Source organism: Nanorana parkeri, unplaced genomic scaffold (assembly GCF_000935625.1).
Source record: "Nanorana parkeri isolate BGI_ZX_2015 unplaced genomic scaffold, ASM93562v1 scaffold1080, whole genome shotgun sequence".
Lineage (NCBI taxonomy): Eukaryota > Metazoa > Chordata > Amphibia > Anura > Dicroglossidae > Nanorana > Nanorana parkeri.
In genome coordinates this window covers 527489-545192 of record NW_017307348.1, presented here as the reverse complement: position 1 = coordinate 545192, position 17704 = coordinate 527489, and the positions used below count along the sequence as shown (strand labels likewise).

General features: G+C 39.7%; 1 protein-coding gene across 1 annotated transcript in view; it reads right to left on the bottom strand.

Annotated features, from left to right (window-relative positions):
- Positions 1 to 17704, bottom strand: part of INPP5D (inositol polyphosphate-5-phosphatase D) — an 86091-nt gene that overhangs the window by 26660 nt on the left and 41727 nt on the right. The window contains exons 5-13 of the mRNA XM_018567655.1: positions 16190 to 16330; positions 11394 to 11481; positions 8044 to 8124; positions 4767 to 4838; positions 3638 to 3761; positions 2395 to 2501; positions 626 to 728; positions 346 to 542; positions 137 to 254 (exon numbers count right to left, since the gene is read on the bottom strand). Coding sequence (XP_018423157.1) covers positions 137 to 254; positions 346 to 542; positions 626 to 728; positions 2395 to 2501; positions 3638 to 3761; positions 4767 to 4838; positions 8044 to 8124; positions 11394 to 11481; positions 16190 to 16330 — 1031 coding nt within the window. The remainder of the gene's footprint in view (positions 1 to 136; positions 255 to 345; positions 543 to 625; positions 729 to 2394; positions 2502 to 3637; positions 3762 to 4766; positions 4839 to 8043; positions 8125 to 11393; positions 11482 to 16189; positions 16331 to 17704) is intronic.

The following is a 17704-nucleotide window of genomic DNA, read 5'->3' as shown; positions in this document are numbered from 1 at the left end:
ATACATGTACATCAACAGGAGAAATCAATATCAAAACCTCTGATTAATTTGCAAGTATTCAGCCATTATTTACTGTCAGTAGTATTCTATGTGTGAAAGATTTGATAATAGATGAAAGCACCAAATGGTTATTTACCAAGCGTATTAGCAATTCCAGTCTTCACACTGTTGGTGCTAATGTGGCTGATTCGGTGAGCATGTTCTTGCTTGGCCAGGATCACAATCCGTATGTTCCAGAGTGTCTGGATTGTTATCTAGTTTAAAGCAAATTAAGTCACAAACTATTATACAGCAACAGATCATTATTTTCAATTCCTTTTAAACAGCTGTAAACTTTAATATTACCAGCTTATACTCAGCAGTGGTGACCTCATTTAGGGAACGGAGCAAAATTTCTGCCCACTCCTTTTCATTCAGTGGATCCTCTTGTGTACCGATTACATATATATCATGTTCAATGTAATCTGCTGTCTCATCACGTGTCTTTCCCTGACCTTTACATAGGAACCATGATGTGATATCCTTTGGTGGGGGAGCATCACCTGTCACAATAAGTATAAGAAACAACATTTTAGAGCAGGTAGAGGGGATATCTACATTGGTAAAATATAAGTGTTGGACTAACCCATATTCCATGTGCCAGTAAAAATTGTCAACAAGTCCGGCTCTAACTGATCTGAATGCTTATTCTTCATCTGCTGTAGGAGTTGGCAAAACCCTTCTCGCTTCTGTATGGTGGAAAAGAAAACAAACTCAGATAATGGGCAGAATTTGTTGACTTGTTAGCAAATGTGGTCAGTGTTTTTGCTTTGCCAGAAGATGCTCCCAGTGTCCAGCCTTTGCTTCTAACAAAAAAAAAAATGCTGTTTATGAATATGAATATTGGGGCTTAAAGGAGAACTATAGGGTTAAGGCTTTTCCCCATAGTTCTCCTTAGGGTAACAGGAGGACACAAACTAGCGTCCTCCCGTCACCCTAGGCTCAGTATACCGCGAGCTACTGCTCGCGGTATACTGAGGCGCCACAGTATACCGCAGGCTGCTGCGGTATACTGGCAGAGAAGCTGTACCCGCCCCCTCCCCCGTCCGTTCCGCCAGTCAGCGCTGGCGGATTGGAGCGGGGAATCCAGCCCCTACCCTGTCATGGCAGAGAGCCGTGACAGGATCGAGAGGTGAGCGAACGCCGGTATGTGTTCGATCACCTCCCGATCTACTGAGCCGACCTGTGACAGTTTCATTGTCAATACACCAAAAAGAAGGAAAAATAAGGAGGAAAGCGAGACAAAGGGATTGGGTTCTGAATGAAAGACAGTTGGAAGGTATGCCTAGGTCGGCTAGAACTATGAGGTGAGTGAAAAGCACTCACCTCATACTTCTCCTTTAAATTATTATAATTGTGAAGACCTGTTTATGAAAAAATATATATTTGCCCTTCTTTTAGCTTTACATGCTTGTGTATGTCTTATACTTCAGCTTGACTTGCAAAGTGATTAAGGGTGCATAAAGTCTGACAATTGCTGCACTTTGAACTGGTTAACCTCACACATTGTTTTGCAACTCTATAGAATAGTGCATAAAAATTGCAGGTAACATAGCCTTCTGTAGATTAGCTTTCCCCGGCATAATGCCCAGCAGTGTGAATCGTATTCCCCTTTGGATCCAGGAGACCTCAGCAGTGCAAACTCCTAGTTCTAAGAGCATCACTGATAGCGTTGGTCTCTGAAATTGCATTTTTACAAAACATTTTAACCATTTAACAGTTATAATAAAAACATAAGAAGGACATTTATTAAACAATATCAGCATGCAAAATGAAAGCCTAATATGACCTTAAAAAAAGTTGTTGTTAAAATCATTTAAGCAGGCAAATTAGTCATAAAGTTAAACCACATATACTGGTGCTGCTATATGTATTTGGTCTGAACATCATCTTTAATGACCTCTGATCATGAAAGGGTTTTTTTTATTAGATAATTTGAGCCAATGATAAAAAAAATACAAGTGTGAATTAGGAGCTGCAAGACCTCCATCTGCCGCTGTATATTGCAGAGTTTGAATTTTAATACCTGACTGCCAATACAAATAACATCCCTAAATATTGAATGTTTTCAATTAAAACAGCATCCAGCAATCCAGACTGGGGAATTATGCAGAATGTATAATAACTGAGGTTGCCAGATTTTGTGAATTTACTTTTCACAATACAAATATTTGTAGCTTGCTCAAGGTCCTGCCCTTTTCTTTGAATTTTAAAAATTCAAACCCTGTGGTATTTGAAGGTGTCTACAATTGTAATTTGCTTTCACACCATCTAAAGACAAGGTGATTCTGTTGCTTGTATCTTCTGTAAGAACTTGCATGTTCACACAGACATGTAGCTGACAAAATGATGTACCTTGGAATCAGCAAAAAGATATTCTTTGCGCAATGTCTTTTCCTTCTCCGTCTCCAGGACAATGATTAATTTATTTGGCAACTTCTGTGACTTGATCAGCTGCAGAACTAGCAATAAGCAAATCATATGCTGTTAGAAAAGTCTGGGTGTGATGGGTAAAAAGTGTTGTTATATACAGTACATATCCAAAATGCATATTTCAAACTGTGACATCAAAAGTTCTCTTTGTGTACATGAGACTAATTAATTCAAAAGTCACAGTGACTCGTACAGGTATGTACATTAGGTAATACAAGTCCAGCTAAAATATTGTTTGATCTATAATGCACTAGTTCTCCTTTAAGGCATACCTTCCCACTGTCCTTGATTCAGAACCCAATCCCTCTGTCTCGTTTTCCTCCTTATTTTTCCTTCTTTTTGGTCTAATGTATGTCTATGAAAATATTCTATTTAAAGTGACACTAAACTCAGGAGTTAAATCTTAAAAATGCATTCAAGTACCTTAACTATTAACAGTTCTGTACCTTATTTGTGTATCACTAAATGTGAGATTGTAGTCCATCACAGGAGTGAGCTTGGAGCGGTGGCTACTTTACAACATAAGATACATTTTTGTCATTAGTTAAGCTACTGGAATGCATTTTTAAGATTTAACTCCTGAGTTTAGTGTCATTAATTACCAAAATTGTTCTTCTGCACTAAAACCTTTATCTTATCTCCTAACCATCTTTTTTTCTTGCTATTTTGAAAAGCCAATATTAGGGAAAAGTAATGGTGAAAAAAACAATTCTGGGTTTAACCAATCATTTATAGCATATAAATTCCTAATGGTTTGCATAACTAGGGGCCTGGCAGGTTTGTGTATATTGCCTACATACATTGTGCTACAAGGTGTCCCTATTTTGCATCTGAGTAAGTTGGGAGGTAGGTTAAAAGTATCATAATAGCATTCCTATAACTGTGGGAGATTCATCTTCTATGTTCAAGATGTCCATAGATAATACCATTACTTGAGTGTCAATATCTGCAGGATGAGGAAACTGTTGGAATGTCTAGGGACACTTTAAGACCTAGGTAGACACCCTTTGGTGATTATACTCAGTGGAAACGTTAATAATCCAGTCTGGATATACCTAACTGAATAATGTGTTTATTTGATATCTGCCTATAACTCAGCTTGTACTTTCATCATTATCTAACTGATACAGAATATAGATTTCACCCGTATGCACCATAAACATACTTTTCTTGCTGGAATAATATTTGTCATCTGGACCATCTTTTGACTTCTTGATTACAAGTTTTCCAGTTTCGACATCAACTTTCAGGTGAGTCTTCTGGAAAATTCCTAAAGAATCTGCTTTAACCTATAATAAAAGTGTACCAGTATCAGCTAATACTCAAAAAAAAGGTTCAATCATTTTTGTAATACGTAAACAAAACTAGCAAAAGTGTGTCTATTCCAGAATGCGCAAGGATGGGGATGGGGGTGTTAGTATGATGGCAGCTGCGATAATGGCAGTTAAGGAGGAGGGTATGCAGGCGCATTGGTTATGATGGTGAGGTGTTGCTGGCTAAGCGGTGAGAGGGTGGGTGGAGGGGTTTCGGCTAGCACATTGTTGAGTGGGGGCATGGGGTTGGGCTGCCTTAGTGTGTGTGGGGAAATGAGGGAAAGTAAATTTAATATGGAGAAATGTTTGTCCCCTTACCACCTATGACTGGGGCATACACAGTTCATGCCACATGTCTTCTCCAAAATAGTGAATGCGCCAAAATAGCGCATACTTGGTATCAATCCCATAATGGGAATTACCTGCTGCTACTGAGCATACATAAATATTGACAGATTTTGGAGAAGACTGAATAGTGTGAACCACATATGTGTGGAATATACGCCATTTTTTAATAAACCCACTTCACCTAAAGTTGGGTATACACGGTTATATGTTCTTCATTCAACCTGCGGGCTGAACGAAGAATATGTAACAGATTTCTCCATCTATGCTGAACAGCATGGATGGAGGAATCCCTTGCTGTGAGCATTGTATTCTGAGAGTGGTCGCTGGCAGAATATCTGAACGGTGTTTGCAGCTGACAAGCTGCAAGCAGAGTTTGGCTGAAGATTTTTCAACATGTTCCTTCAGCAAAAGTTGATCTAATGATCGACTTCAGCCGATGGAATAGGGTCACCAACACAGTGAATTTCGGCAAATCTGCTCCGTGTGTACCCTACTTTAGTCAGAAGGCATGGGGAGCTTGGAAGCCCATGTGTGGTATTGGCACCATCTTGGGGTGGACTGGTATTCAGCATGTGTTACCGCACATGTCAAAGCTTGGCTGAATAATTGGCTCTAACATGTTGTTAACATTACCTCAAAAATGATTGGAGGGATTAGTGATCTGCGATGCTTCACTGCGGAGCCTTCCATCAACACTGTTTTAACCTGCAATATACAGTAGTTAGAGTTTATAGTCCCTCTGTTGTAAGCATTATGATCATTTACTTTAAAGCCCAACGCCAAACAAAACTTTTTTTTAGTGTTGGATGGAAAGGAAGGAAGAGTAAATACTTCTGTCAAGTTTCTATTGCTGTTCACTACCATAGTTTCACCTCACATCCTGTCCCTATAATAGTAGAACAAGAAATGAGGGAGTGGTTGTCACTTAAAAAAGGAAAAAAAGACACAGACAGTAATAATAACCTGAGATATAAGAAGACTTCGGAGTTCACTCTGAATTTCCTTCATTGCAGACGAGGGACTCAGGAAGTAATAAAAAAAATAAAAAATAGGCATTTTCAAGAGGTTTTAGCAGCCCCTACACTTCCTATATGACAGGATAAGGGCATAGGAAACTCTGGGGAACTGTCCTTCTGCTTACTTCACTGACTATAATCCCTACTACTAATCGCTACTACTAGTTACTTGTAAAATATAACGTTTAATATGGTATTGTAAGACAAAGTAACAGGTTCACTTGATAGGGAACCCCCATCCCCACCCACTGATACCTACTTCCCCCGCGATCCCTTCATTTATCTTTTAGAGCCCTGAGTCTAACCCCATATAAGCTCTAGTACTTTGTATTGTATAAAGTTTTTCTGTGAGTCCCCATTCACACATGAACATTTTGTAACTCAAATGCCTAAGCGCGACAACACCAACAGGAGGAATGTTATTGTTATACATCTGAGTGTTCTGTAATTTGTAGCAAAATGCTTGTAGCTCAGAAAACTAAATGAACTTCTTTAGGCGTCGAGTTGAACAACAACCTGGGGCACTCTGGTCGGAAAGTGACCATATGAGATGCTGCCTGCGGCAAACACTTCAGCATCCTTCCTTTTCTCTTTCTGAATACTGAAGGGTTATTATTATCACATCTGTCAAGGATGCTAGAAATATTAGACTTTCATTACATGGTATGTGATACTGTATATTCTGCCTAAGAGTTCATTTTGCAGAAAGCGTTCATATTATACTGAAAATTACAAGATAAAATAACCAGTTCAGCTCTAAAGAGCAGAGTTCTTCTTTAAAGAGAACTTGTTGCTTGCTTTCAGTTATGAACCCTTTTTTTAATTTAGGAAAAATAATACATACTTGTGCCCCCACTTTTTCTTATTATTCTTTACTTCTTTATTTATTCTTTTTTATATTATTATTATTATTGTACTTCCAGATATCAGAGCTGTACAGTTATCAAGAATCTTAAGCTTGGTATATACGGTTAGAATTGTTTTCAAAATAATTAATGTTTAGAACGACCCTTTAACATCCTCATAGTTAATGGGGTCGCATTGACAATCATTTCGACCGTAGCAATGAAACAAAATAGATGGACAGTTTTTCTCGAACAAACGAAATTCGGACATTTGGAAAACTACATTCATTCCAAAATCAAATGTTAAAATCGAAAAAAAAAAAAAAAAAGAATGATCTTCATCAGGTCTCTGATGGAATTATTGAATGTTCTGACTGGACTTTTGGTGTGAACGTTCGTACAAAAATCTACCAGTGTTTGACCAGCTTAACACTTCCTGGAGTGTCAAATCCTACTGTTCCAAGTCCCCCTTCACACTACAGTCACTATGTCATTATCATATTAGAATTGCCCCCAGCTAAGCTTCCCAGTGGGGTTGACAGCAGCTTTATTGAGTCACTTCTGTGGCCCTCAGAGCCCTGATAAGTGGCTGTAATAAGCTTCCCAGAACCTCCAACGCCAGGAATCTTCTCCAAATGTATCTTTATTTCATAAAAGCAACACCTGCTTACAAGTTGCAGCACGACTGGGCCTAATCCCGCACAAAATCCCTAGCTTCCTGATCTAGATAAATGACCATTTAACTCTCCAGCTGACAAGGCTGTGACTCACAGAGGGACCCTGCTTGCAGACAGATAGCAGGCGGCAGATAGTAGAATCCGACACTCCTATAAGTATCAGATTCCTGTTAACTTTGTACTGTCCAGGGAAGAAATTCCCTACTATCCCTATCTTTTGCTGATACGATACTGAGATAGCCCATAGCGCTTTTCGGCTATTTGAGTCTACCTTGAAGTAGACACATCAGAGATGCACACCCCCCCCACGAATGCCCACTTTGCTGCAACAAAATGACAGTTGACGAGTTAATATGAAGAGGTGGCTAAAGGTGATATTGACGATGTTTACATGGCGCTGTATATGTGACAAGCTAAAAAGTTATGATGAAGCATTTATGGATCTAGATTAATATGTTGTGAACGTCCCCACTTTATGAGTGTCATGTCTATGTATGAGGGAGGTTCTGATTACAGTTACACTATGATACGGGCGGTAACCCGCCCTTACTGTATGGAAATTCTTTTGTGTTGTTCACCAATAAAGAATTTGAAAAAAAACTTTGTACTGTTAACTGGAAGTAAGAGGAGCAGATAAGAAAACAAATTAGGGAACAAGTATACCTTATTTTTACTAAATTGAAAGGAGAGTTTATATTCAAAAGTTAAAATTGATGACAGGGTCTCTTTAGGTCAAAGACACTTGCTATTTACAAATAAACAATTGATGGGAAAAATTAATACTGTTTTTTAATAAATAAACGCCTAATTTGAAGAATGACATATCTTATTTTACTAAAGTGCAGCAATATTTATTCAAGACAATTAAAAAAAGAAATGGACAATGTTAAAGCAGAAATCCATTAATGGATTTTTTACAATTTTGGATAGAGTGGGGAAAAGATTTGTACTAGTCTAGTTCTTTACTCTTTTTGACTCCACCAATGAGATGCCCCCCCTATCTTTGGTCCTGTTGGGACAGCCAAGGCTCTGTCGTGAACAGAATGTCCTGGTTCCCATCTCAGGAATACAGTCACTATCATATGTTACTATGAGGAATTAACTAGGGGGCTAGTGACACTAAAATGGTGAGTGGATGAGTAATCAGGTCAGTCAGCACTCATCAGAAACTTGCCAGTCATCGTAACCAGAAATGGGGAAATTGTCATTGCCAAGGTCACAGACAGTAAGAAAGACTTGATGGGACATCAAACCCTTTCACTCTTTATCCTAAATTCAAGTCGAGCTTCAGAATTGAGTTCTACTTTAAGAAAACACACAATTTATTAAAGACAATTAATCCCTGTTCACAGGGAATATCTTATTATCCCACCTTTTCTTCTAAGCTGGAAACCATAGAAGTGAGCTGGTTGAGTTTACTCATCATGTTACTTGTGCCGGGGTCAGTGGATAGCTACAAAAGACCAGGTACAGAAAATTAGGTGCACATGAAAAATATCACGATCAATAGTCATGCTTCTGTTTTGTTAAGGGCTGTAAGCATTCAGGATTAGTAATGATATTAAAGTATATGTCCATACATTACCTAAATTTAACAAAGAAATATAGAAGATTGACATCAGAAAAAGACCAAGTGGTCCATCAAATCTATCCATTATTTTATTTTTTAGGGTTTTTTTCAAACTTTCTCTCTGAGTATAGATCTATATTTACCCCAAAACCTCCCTCTCTCCCTCTAGGCCATCACCCAGCTTTATTTTTTCCTTTACTTTGTTCCTGTAGAAAGAAACAGTTTTTTTTTGTATTACTCTCTGTGAAGTAATCACCAGGCTTGTAAAATTCTGATAGGGACAGCTGCTGGGAGATCAGTTCCTATTGACATAGGCACGCCCCCAGAGCTACATCTATTAAGATATGTTTCCCTATACATAGTGTGTGAGCAAGCTCTTGGGACTCTGGCAAATAAATCAATATACACACATGGAGAGGAGTGGAGAATAGGTTGAGTTCTGTAATCCAGTACACAGGGCCGACAGCATTGTTTGGGATTTCAGAGCAGGAAAAGCACTGTGTTGACAGAGGAGGAGCACACTGGTTTTCTGGCAGATCAACAAGTATTTGCATCTACAATACCTGTGGCATTTTTAAAACATGGGGGAAATGCACGCATTTGAGAGATGTAATTTTTCACAGTTACAGTGTCTTTGGAAAAGCACCCCAACCCTGTATACTAACCTTACTAATGATCCCCACCTCTCCTTCCTCCTCTGCAGCCAGCATTAGAATGAGCTGCAACCCAGGGAAGTAAGAACTCTAAACCCTTGGAACAAAAGTAGTCACTCCCCCAGAAGGAAGGACAGTGTCAGCACCAATTCAGAGATGATTTGAGGATCTACAGCCGAGTGATGCACAAATGAGATATATTTTTGTTAATAGTTAAGGTACTTGGATGCATTTTTAAGATTTAACTCCCGAGTTAAGTTGCAATTTAATATACGATTTGAATATACAATTCATTACATCTGTCCAAGAAGTGCAAAAAATACTTGTTGGTCATGTCAGAAATTCAGGGCCGTCCTATGTCTTGTGCACATTTGTTATGCAATCTTAATGGGAGTAATTAACCCTCCTAGTTCTAATCTTGGGGCTACAAAATGATTAGTGCATATGTTTTGTTGATGAAAGAGTAGGTGAATTTAGGTAGTTTAGCAAAAGCAAACTGGGCAGGGCTGACACCACTCAGTTCATAACAATGCTGTGTGTTGTCAGCTCACAACACTACTTGGGAGCAAAGTGGATTTTTGGCTGATCAATGGGTATTTTTCTGTACATGCAAGGTATTTAACGTGTATTTCCACTTTTGCAGCCAAATTAGGATACCACCTACTTTATATTTGTTACATGTTTCCCATTCACATAGCATAACTTTTTTTTAAATTGATGCTCTCACTATACATGCTCTGTTTTGAACAATAACCTTAAAGTCCATTTCCACCTTTGTAAGTGATTAGTATTTATTGTGGTAAAGTAGAGGTGCAGTGATGATATATACATGTGCACAGTTTCATGACACACCGCTGGCTTTCTTCATTTTTATGAAGTGTTTATTAGGCCTGAATCCTACAAATTCAAAATATTCTCCACAGGAAGCTCAGTCTGAGACCGGGGTCGGATTGTAAAGCAGGCTTCCCTGCTCCCTGTGATTCTGCGTAACACCATAGTAAACACTAGCTCTGCCTATGCACACAATACACTGTCTAGGGGGGGTTGCCACTATGAGTAACAAATAATTCCATGGGAATAGATAGAGGAAAGCTAATTAAAAATGTAAGTTTCTGTGTTCATATACAGCAACTGCATATGCCTGCTTCATGTACACCAGGTGTACATTGCTGGAATATGTTTTTTTTTTAAACTACCTCTGCAAAGGTGGAAATGGGCTTTAAATTGATGACTTTTAGTCTGCTAAAACAATTATATCATAAATGATGGCCATGTTTTTTCATAAAATACTTTTTTTTGTAACCTTTGTTCAGCCTTTTTTTTATGTTGGTGCATCTTAGTACTGCTAATTCCCTGCTCTTCCTGCCTACATGCACTCTCTCCAGCAATGGCTGCACATCATTGTTCTAAGACACCTTCTTGATAGTGACAACAGTGGACATGTGACAGAATGACAACGCAGAAGCACAGGTCAGGAGACAGTCATCCTGTAACAGGAAGTGCCTAAACTAGGGTCTAATAGATCATCAGGTATTATTTCAATGAAAGCTGTAGATTAAAAAAAAAAATTAAAACAACCTTTTAAAATTACATTACATTTAATGCCATATCTTTACAAAAAGATATGAGATTTTAGTGCTTGAAACTAGCTTTAACAAATAATTTTTGTCCTCAAGTTACAGCCATCATAATGGAAACAATTGTGTAACGAGACTGCATACCGCCACCCTGTCTATGAATATCTCAACACAATGCACACACTAATACAAAATCTACCAAAATATCTCAACAGAATGTACACACTAATACAACATTTAGCAAAATTGAATATAAGGAGAACAAGTTCATTCTGTGAAAGAGAGACAAGCTCTCAAGGCAACGAAGATGTCAAAGTCAAAAGATGATTGGCATATTTAGCAAAGTAAAACAAAACATGATTGTAGAAACAGGAAAGGGAAAGTTATAATACAACTGTAAGGAAAGAATAAAAGAGAGATGGAGAAGGTGTGACTTTTAATAGCGCTGGTGGGACCTGGACAACATACATGCAGTAGGTTGTGCTAGGGGTACACATCTGGCCAAAAGGTTGGGAACACTGCACCAAACAAGGTATAACATAGCCATAGCAGATCATGGGATTGCTTTGTGACCCAGTAACACAGATGGCCCAATTCACTATGGTTGCATAATGACTTGCTCAGCCAGCCAAATCAAGTGTTGCTAAAATATGTGCATATGAATGATTTGCGCACATCTATCTAGCTAGGAATACAATTAGTATGTCTCAGTGTTACTGGTCTTAAATGGCAGCAGTAGTGGGATTTTCATTAATTAGCATGTCCCCATCACATATGTATAGTCACACCCCAGATTACCTTGGCCCTGTTTGTCTTTATATTGTGGTAAAGCTTACATGGAAATAAGTAATGATTTGATCTTGGACAGACCAGGCAAGCCTATGTTTATTACTAGTGTCACTGTTATAATTTCACAACTTACAGGAGATCGTTGGCGGAATCCTGGAGAGAACTGGGGTTCAAATGTGCTCTGCAGAGACTCCAGGGCTGGCAGAGTGCGGGTCAACTCACTAAGGAACAACAAATATATTAGAGAAAATGATTTGCAGAACTACTCATTAAGCATCTGTGCTCTCCCTGATGTACATAGGAACACCCCTAATGCAACCCAACTGGGCCATGTACAGTAAATTACCATATATACATTAGCCTTGTGTGTTGCTGCACAGCGCACAAAGCGTTGAGACCGTAACAACCAATCAGACTTCACTTAGCCCTAATTATGTATGGAAAGACAAGAAAGTTGGTATGGTTGGTGCTATGGGCTGTTATTCATTGTACAGTCATTGCATGTTATGTTATGTTATGCTATGAAATAAGTCTATGAATAAAAAGTTCCAAGGATGAGACCAATTTGAGCATTACTTACATAAGTCAGGTCGTGTATGGAGCAGAGCACAACCAATGGCATTTTGGGAAACTCTTCTGGCAGATGTCTGATCACTGACATTTCCATGCAAAAACTGAAGTCTTTAACTGCATGCATTTACGTGTGCGGCAATCAGCGCCTGAGCTGGTCATCAGTGCAAGCCAATTTAAGGATAAGCAGGTCACACACTCACCTACAAGATCTGCCCCTCTATGACTGTCCTTAGGTAAATTAACATTCAGCATAGAGCTACAGCTTCCAGCTAATTAGTATGCTGTTGCCCTGCAATAGTAAAAATCCAGGCTTGTAACTTAAGGGTGGACAGTCTGCTAAGGCACAGACAAGAAACGGTGCCCTGTGGGCACAATAAAATGTTGATGGGAATGAATGAACGAGGGAAAAATAACCCCAACAAATTACAATGTCAGTGTTGTTTGTTATATAACTGGCACCAGGGGATGCAATGTGCCTGTTTGCAGTGGGTGTAAATCTCAATAACTATACATTTGATGTCAGTGCTGTCTCTGCAAATAGATCGGAAAGCAGAAAAAAGGGGGTAGGGCATGGTGAAAAATGGGCACGTCTTCAGACTTGAAAGGTAAATGTAAAATGATGTCATTCTGTGCCTTGAACCTGGCTACATGCCTACAGAAATTCTGATGACAGTATGATCTGACATGATGACGACTTATTAAAAACTCATAAAATAATCCTACATAAAGCGCAGTCTCTGAATATGTTGCATTAAGATTAATACAAAGGCAATGAAAACATGCATCTGTGTATGAGACAGATTTTACAATGAAAAGCAACATGGTGAGGTTATGGCCCAAAAGATACAGAAGGAGAAGAGATGCAGCACTTCCCCTTACCTCCGACTGCTAGCACTCAACTCCTCACCCCCTCCTCTCCATACCTTTCTTTTGTGCTGTGATGCTTGGCTGTCTTCCCTCTGCATTCAGTACAGTAGGAGGGAGGGGACAGCAGGGAAGCTTTCCCCGAAGCAGAGGGAAGATTTTATTTGCAAGGAAAATATGCTTACACATAGGCGAGAGTTGTCTTTTCCATAGCTGTGCATTGCACTCAGGAACAAGCAGCAAAACAGTCACTGTTCTGAGAATGTTCTCCTCCATCTGTCTTCTACAGTGACTAAAGCAGCCACTGAAGGGCGAGTCTGTCCCAGATGTGCATAGACCGAGGGGAGGAGGCTGCATCACTCTTCCCTTTATTACACAAAACCGTACTGTACATTGGGGTTAAATAGTTACAACGATAATTATAGCAATGTTTTGTCCTTTTAACAATCAAACTGTTCCTTAGAACTTGTAACTAATGAGAAAAAGTAGAATCAAAACAGTACAAGAAAAGAAAATGAATTGTGCCTTTTTACTACTCGTGTGTAGTCCTTGAGCCTTTGTCCCAACAACTGGTTCACTGATTGGGCACCAGCAAATTAGTGAAGTCAGACTACTAAGAGATCGATTCTGATTGGTATTTTTTTGATTTGGTGACCTTTGCACTTTGTATTAAATAAAGCCCATTATATCCCCTTCATTCAAACTTATTTTCTGTGGTACAATAAAGTAACAAAATATCCCATTGTTGCTAGTGGTAATATTTTAATATTCCTAGAATCAAGTCACTTAACGGCATACACTGTATACTACAAAACATGATGGTTGACATCCTCTTTACTCAGAGGGAAAGGTAATGTATGACCTTCTCTGCTAAAACTGTACAAATAGATCTCCTTAGAGGGATACATAAAGTCATAACACCACTTTTATACCCCCCCCCCCTGTGTCCTACAGCTAATTCCTGACTAGCTGACAGTGCTTGCCCTCTTCCATTCTGAATACACTTGTGCAAGGGCCTATAGGAAACTGGTATAAAGAAGGACTGAGGGACTCGATCAAAAAACTGTAATAAAAAAATGTCCATTTGTTTGCACATTATGGCATGAAGTAGTGTTTTTATTTCTGCCTAGAGTTCAGCTTTCGGTGGCAATATAAAAAGTCAACAAGAACAAAAAAGAAAACGTACAAAAAGACATATATATTCACTAAGGCCTCATTCACACAGACAACAGCCTTCACCACCCTCTGAAACACAATCCATGGTGATCGCTTTTCAGAGGGCAGTGGAGCAGCAGCTGCTTGGGGAGGAGATACTGCTGCCTCCAGAATGCAGTTTTTTTTAAATTCCAATGGGAATTTTCTATTGCAAAATTGCACCAGTTCCATTTATTCCAATGGTCGCATATGGCGAGTAGCACCCCCTGCCAAACACGACATGCTGTATATTTTCTTCTGTGCCGCATTATGGCAATGTATACAGCACTGTTCTGCGCAGTGCAAACATTGCAGCAGGTGACCAGGAGGGGGTGTAAAACTGCAGATCTACTGCCTCCTTGCTGCTTGTGTGAATGAGGCCCTAGGGTGGTGCACAATGCCAGACAATCTCCTCTTGATTAGCACCACTAACAGGAAAAAACAAATTAATAATTGAAAGTGTTAACTTTAAAATAAAAATAATGGGGTCTATTCACAAAGCTGCTGAAGGATCTAGCCGTAGCTTCGGCCCCAGGACCCCTTCGGTTCAGTAGAACCGAAGGGCTGCTGTACGGGCTATTCACTATAGCCCGTGCAGCTCCCGAAGTTGGCCAAGCGGCTCAGTCGAGCCGAAGGCATATGCCTCGGCTCGACTGAGCCGAGGTGAAAGCCGAAGCTGGCCGGCCGACAGGCTGCTACTGACAGCTGGGTGGAGCTGTCAGTAGCAGACTGTCCCTCCGGCCACTTGCAGAGACAGATCCGCATCCCTGGTTACCAGGTACCCAGGGACGCTGATCTGTCATTAGTCTCCCGGACGCTCCTGGAGTCTCCCGCTATTAGATAGCAGCTCCCGGGAGAGAAACACTTGATCGGGCAGAGTAAACCTTTAACTGCTCTGTTTTTGTTTTTGTTTCTTCTGACATCGGAGCCGCCGGCCGCCGTCAGTAAGAAAAAAAAACAGCATAGGAATGCATAGCTACATTCCTATTGGCTATTTCACTTTGCAATAGCAAACTAGCTATTGCACCCGCCCACTGCTGCTGTCAATCAGCAGAGGGGACCTGAAGTTCTCCATCAGGTCCTCTTTTTGTGATTGACAGCAGCAGAGGGTGGGTGCAATAGTCAGCTTGCTATTGGATATTGCAAATTGAAATAGCCAATAGGAATCTAGCTATGCATAACTAAGCTGATTTTTTATTATTCTGACGGCAGCAGTTGTCAGAATACAAAAAAAAACAACATCTTGCTGATAGCAAAGATGCTATTGCTTCCTCTGCTATCTGCCATAATTTCAGGGGGGTGCTCTCTCCCCCCTGCATTACAAAGAGAGCTTAGCAGAGTTGGAGGTGATATGAAAGCCAACTCTGCTGAGCTCTCATGGTACTGACAGCAGAGCCACCGCCGGCTCCAACAAGCTCCCATTGTAATGACAGCTGGTCCCGGTCAATAGAAAACAGTTGGGCGGAGCTAGCTGTCACTGCTAGCTCTGCCCAATCATTTTCTATATTTGTTTTCTACTATTTTTAAACTGTTTTTCTATTCTGCTCGGTACCACAGAGGTACCGAGCAGCTGAATGCCGCTCAGCTATGAGAATAGGCCGAACAGCAGCAAGTAGTCTGCCGGAGGTTCGGCTCAGCCCATCCAGATATTTAATCAGCTGAGTCGAACTCCTTCTGCACTTTGGGTCGGCCGAACATGCTGAGCATGTTCGGTCGACCCGAACCCAGCCGAAGCCAGCCGATATACGGATGAAATCAGCCGTACAAGCCTGAAGTAAATAGCCAAACAGCGTTCGGCTCACTTCGCTTCGGGTCGCTTATTCACTCGGCTGCCTATGGCAGGTTTGTGAATAGACCCGAATATGTTTATAACATTTACAACTATTCAAAATAAGTCCTCTAAATGGAGATAATCCAATCAATGTTAGATGTAATCAGATTTTGTTTCATATGCCAAAATACAAATATATAACAGTAATTGCACAAAGATTTATATTTTGGTTGGATTATCACTTAGAGGGAATATTTACAATTTTTGTAAATGCTAATTGGGAGTGGATATCCTTTCAATGTTTGCAGAAAATAGACACCCACGCCTTTTCCCTCGCTCTTTTATATAATGTAATATTCATAAAAACCCCAAATATTCTAAAACCGAGGAATGTAGTTTTAGTAGACTCACATGTACTTCTATTAAAACCTACGATAGATCTCTCCCTGAAATGTGAAAAGCAAGAACAGTTTTTGCTTCATGAAATGCTGTCCTGAGTGTGTTCAGTAACACTTGCATCCCATTACCTGTACAGCCCGGTACAAAGAGTCATCAGAAGCTTCTTGAGCTGTGGGAGGCTCTGAGATCCATTCCGCACCATCTCACAGTCGCTGGTCATGTGGAGACTCAAGTACTTGCGAATGGCCTGTAAGTGCTCTTCTGAAACGCTGCAACACAATAATGAGGAAATAAATAGTGAATAGAGAATAAAGAGGTTCCTTTCAGTAAAGAAAGGTTAGAAAAATTAAAAGATTATCAATATTGTGTTGCTATGGGCTATTGCATTTTGTAGGCTGATTTTTACAAACACGTATCTTAATTATCATGCGCATTTTAACTTGCCTCTTTATTATAAGAGAACAGCCCCATTTTACATTATGGGCTCATGCACAAGGGCGTAAATAAAGGCGTATGGGCGTAGAGTGTAAAATACGCCTGTAGTTGCAGCGCCTGGGAGCCCCAGCTTTATGTGCCCATAGGAATGTATTGACAGAATATGCTCTACATGGGTATACACGTGTACATGCCAGTACTTGCATTTACACGCATTTGCGTATGGATGTATATTCCCGAATGTGAATTACAAATGTTAATACATTCCTATAAGCACAATAATGCAGCAGCTGGGACTCCTGGTTCATGCAAATACAGATGTATATTATACTGTACACACCATACGCCTGTATTTATGTCAATATGCATGAGCCCTAAAACAATTTAAAATACTAAAAAGTCACCCGTCTATGATCAGAGGAAGCAATGGCAGCTCTAGGAACAATATATATATATAGGGAGCACATAAGATACCACAGTCAAAACTGGGGGGGCACTAATAATTTTCACCACTAAATCATACCTGTCACTGTCATTAAAATGGGTCTGTCATCCACACCGCACATTACTTTGTTTTGTTGCTGTAGAGCTTTGTGATACACATGATACAGGCACAGTGTGAAGGATGGAGTGCCCCAGACTTAAAGCAGTAGATATATGCAGAACAATTAAAAAAAAAAACTTTTGCAAAGGGTTAATACTTACATGTGTCTCCACGGGGCGCTCCCGTCCAAACATCTGAAAATTTCTTGGGCGTCCGCAAAAGATCTTGGGACGGGCGCATGCGCAGTTCAGATGTTCGACCGGGAGAGGAGGAGAGACACAAGGTAAGTATTTCCTCTGAGGAAGTACTATGGATTCACTCAAGACACAATACAACACAATATAATACAATACAATAATAAGTATTGTTATTTGTTATATATTATATAACTTGTATTTTAACATGGATTTAACAGGTCGACAACAAGCGCTTACTGGGAAATAGAATATCATTTATGGCATTTATGTCATAAATAATATATTTATTGCCGTTCATTCTTGACTTTACCCTGCAGCTCTAGAAATACATGTGATAATAGATAAGACCATGAACATACTGATCCAATAATACTATTAAAAACTCTTTTATTTATATAAGTTTGTTAAAACTACTTATTATGTTTTGTATTAATATTCTGTGCTTTACTCAAATGGATTTGGTGAAT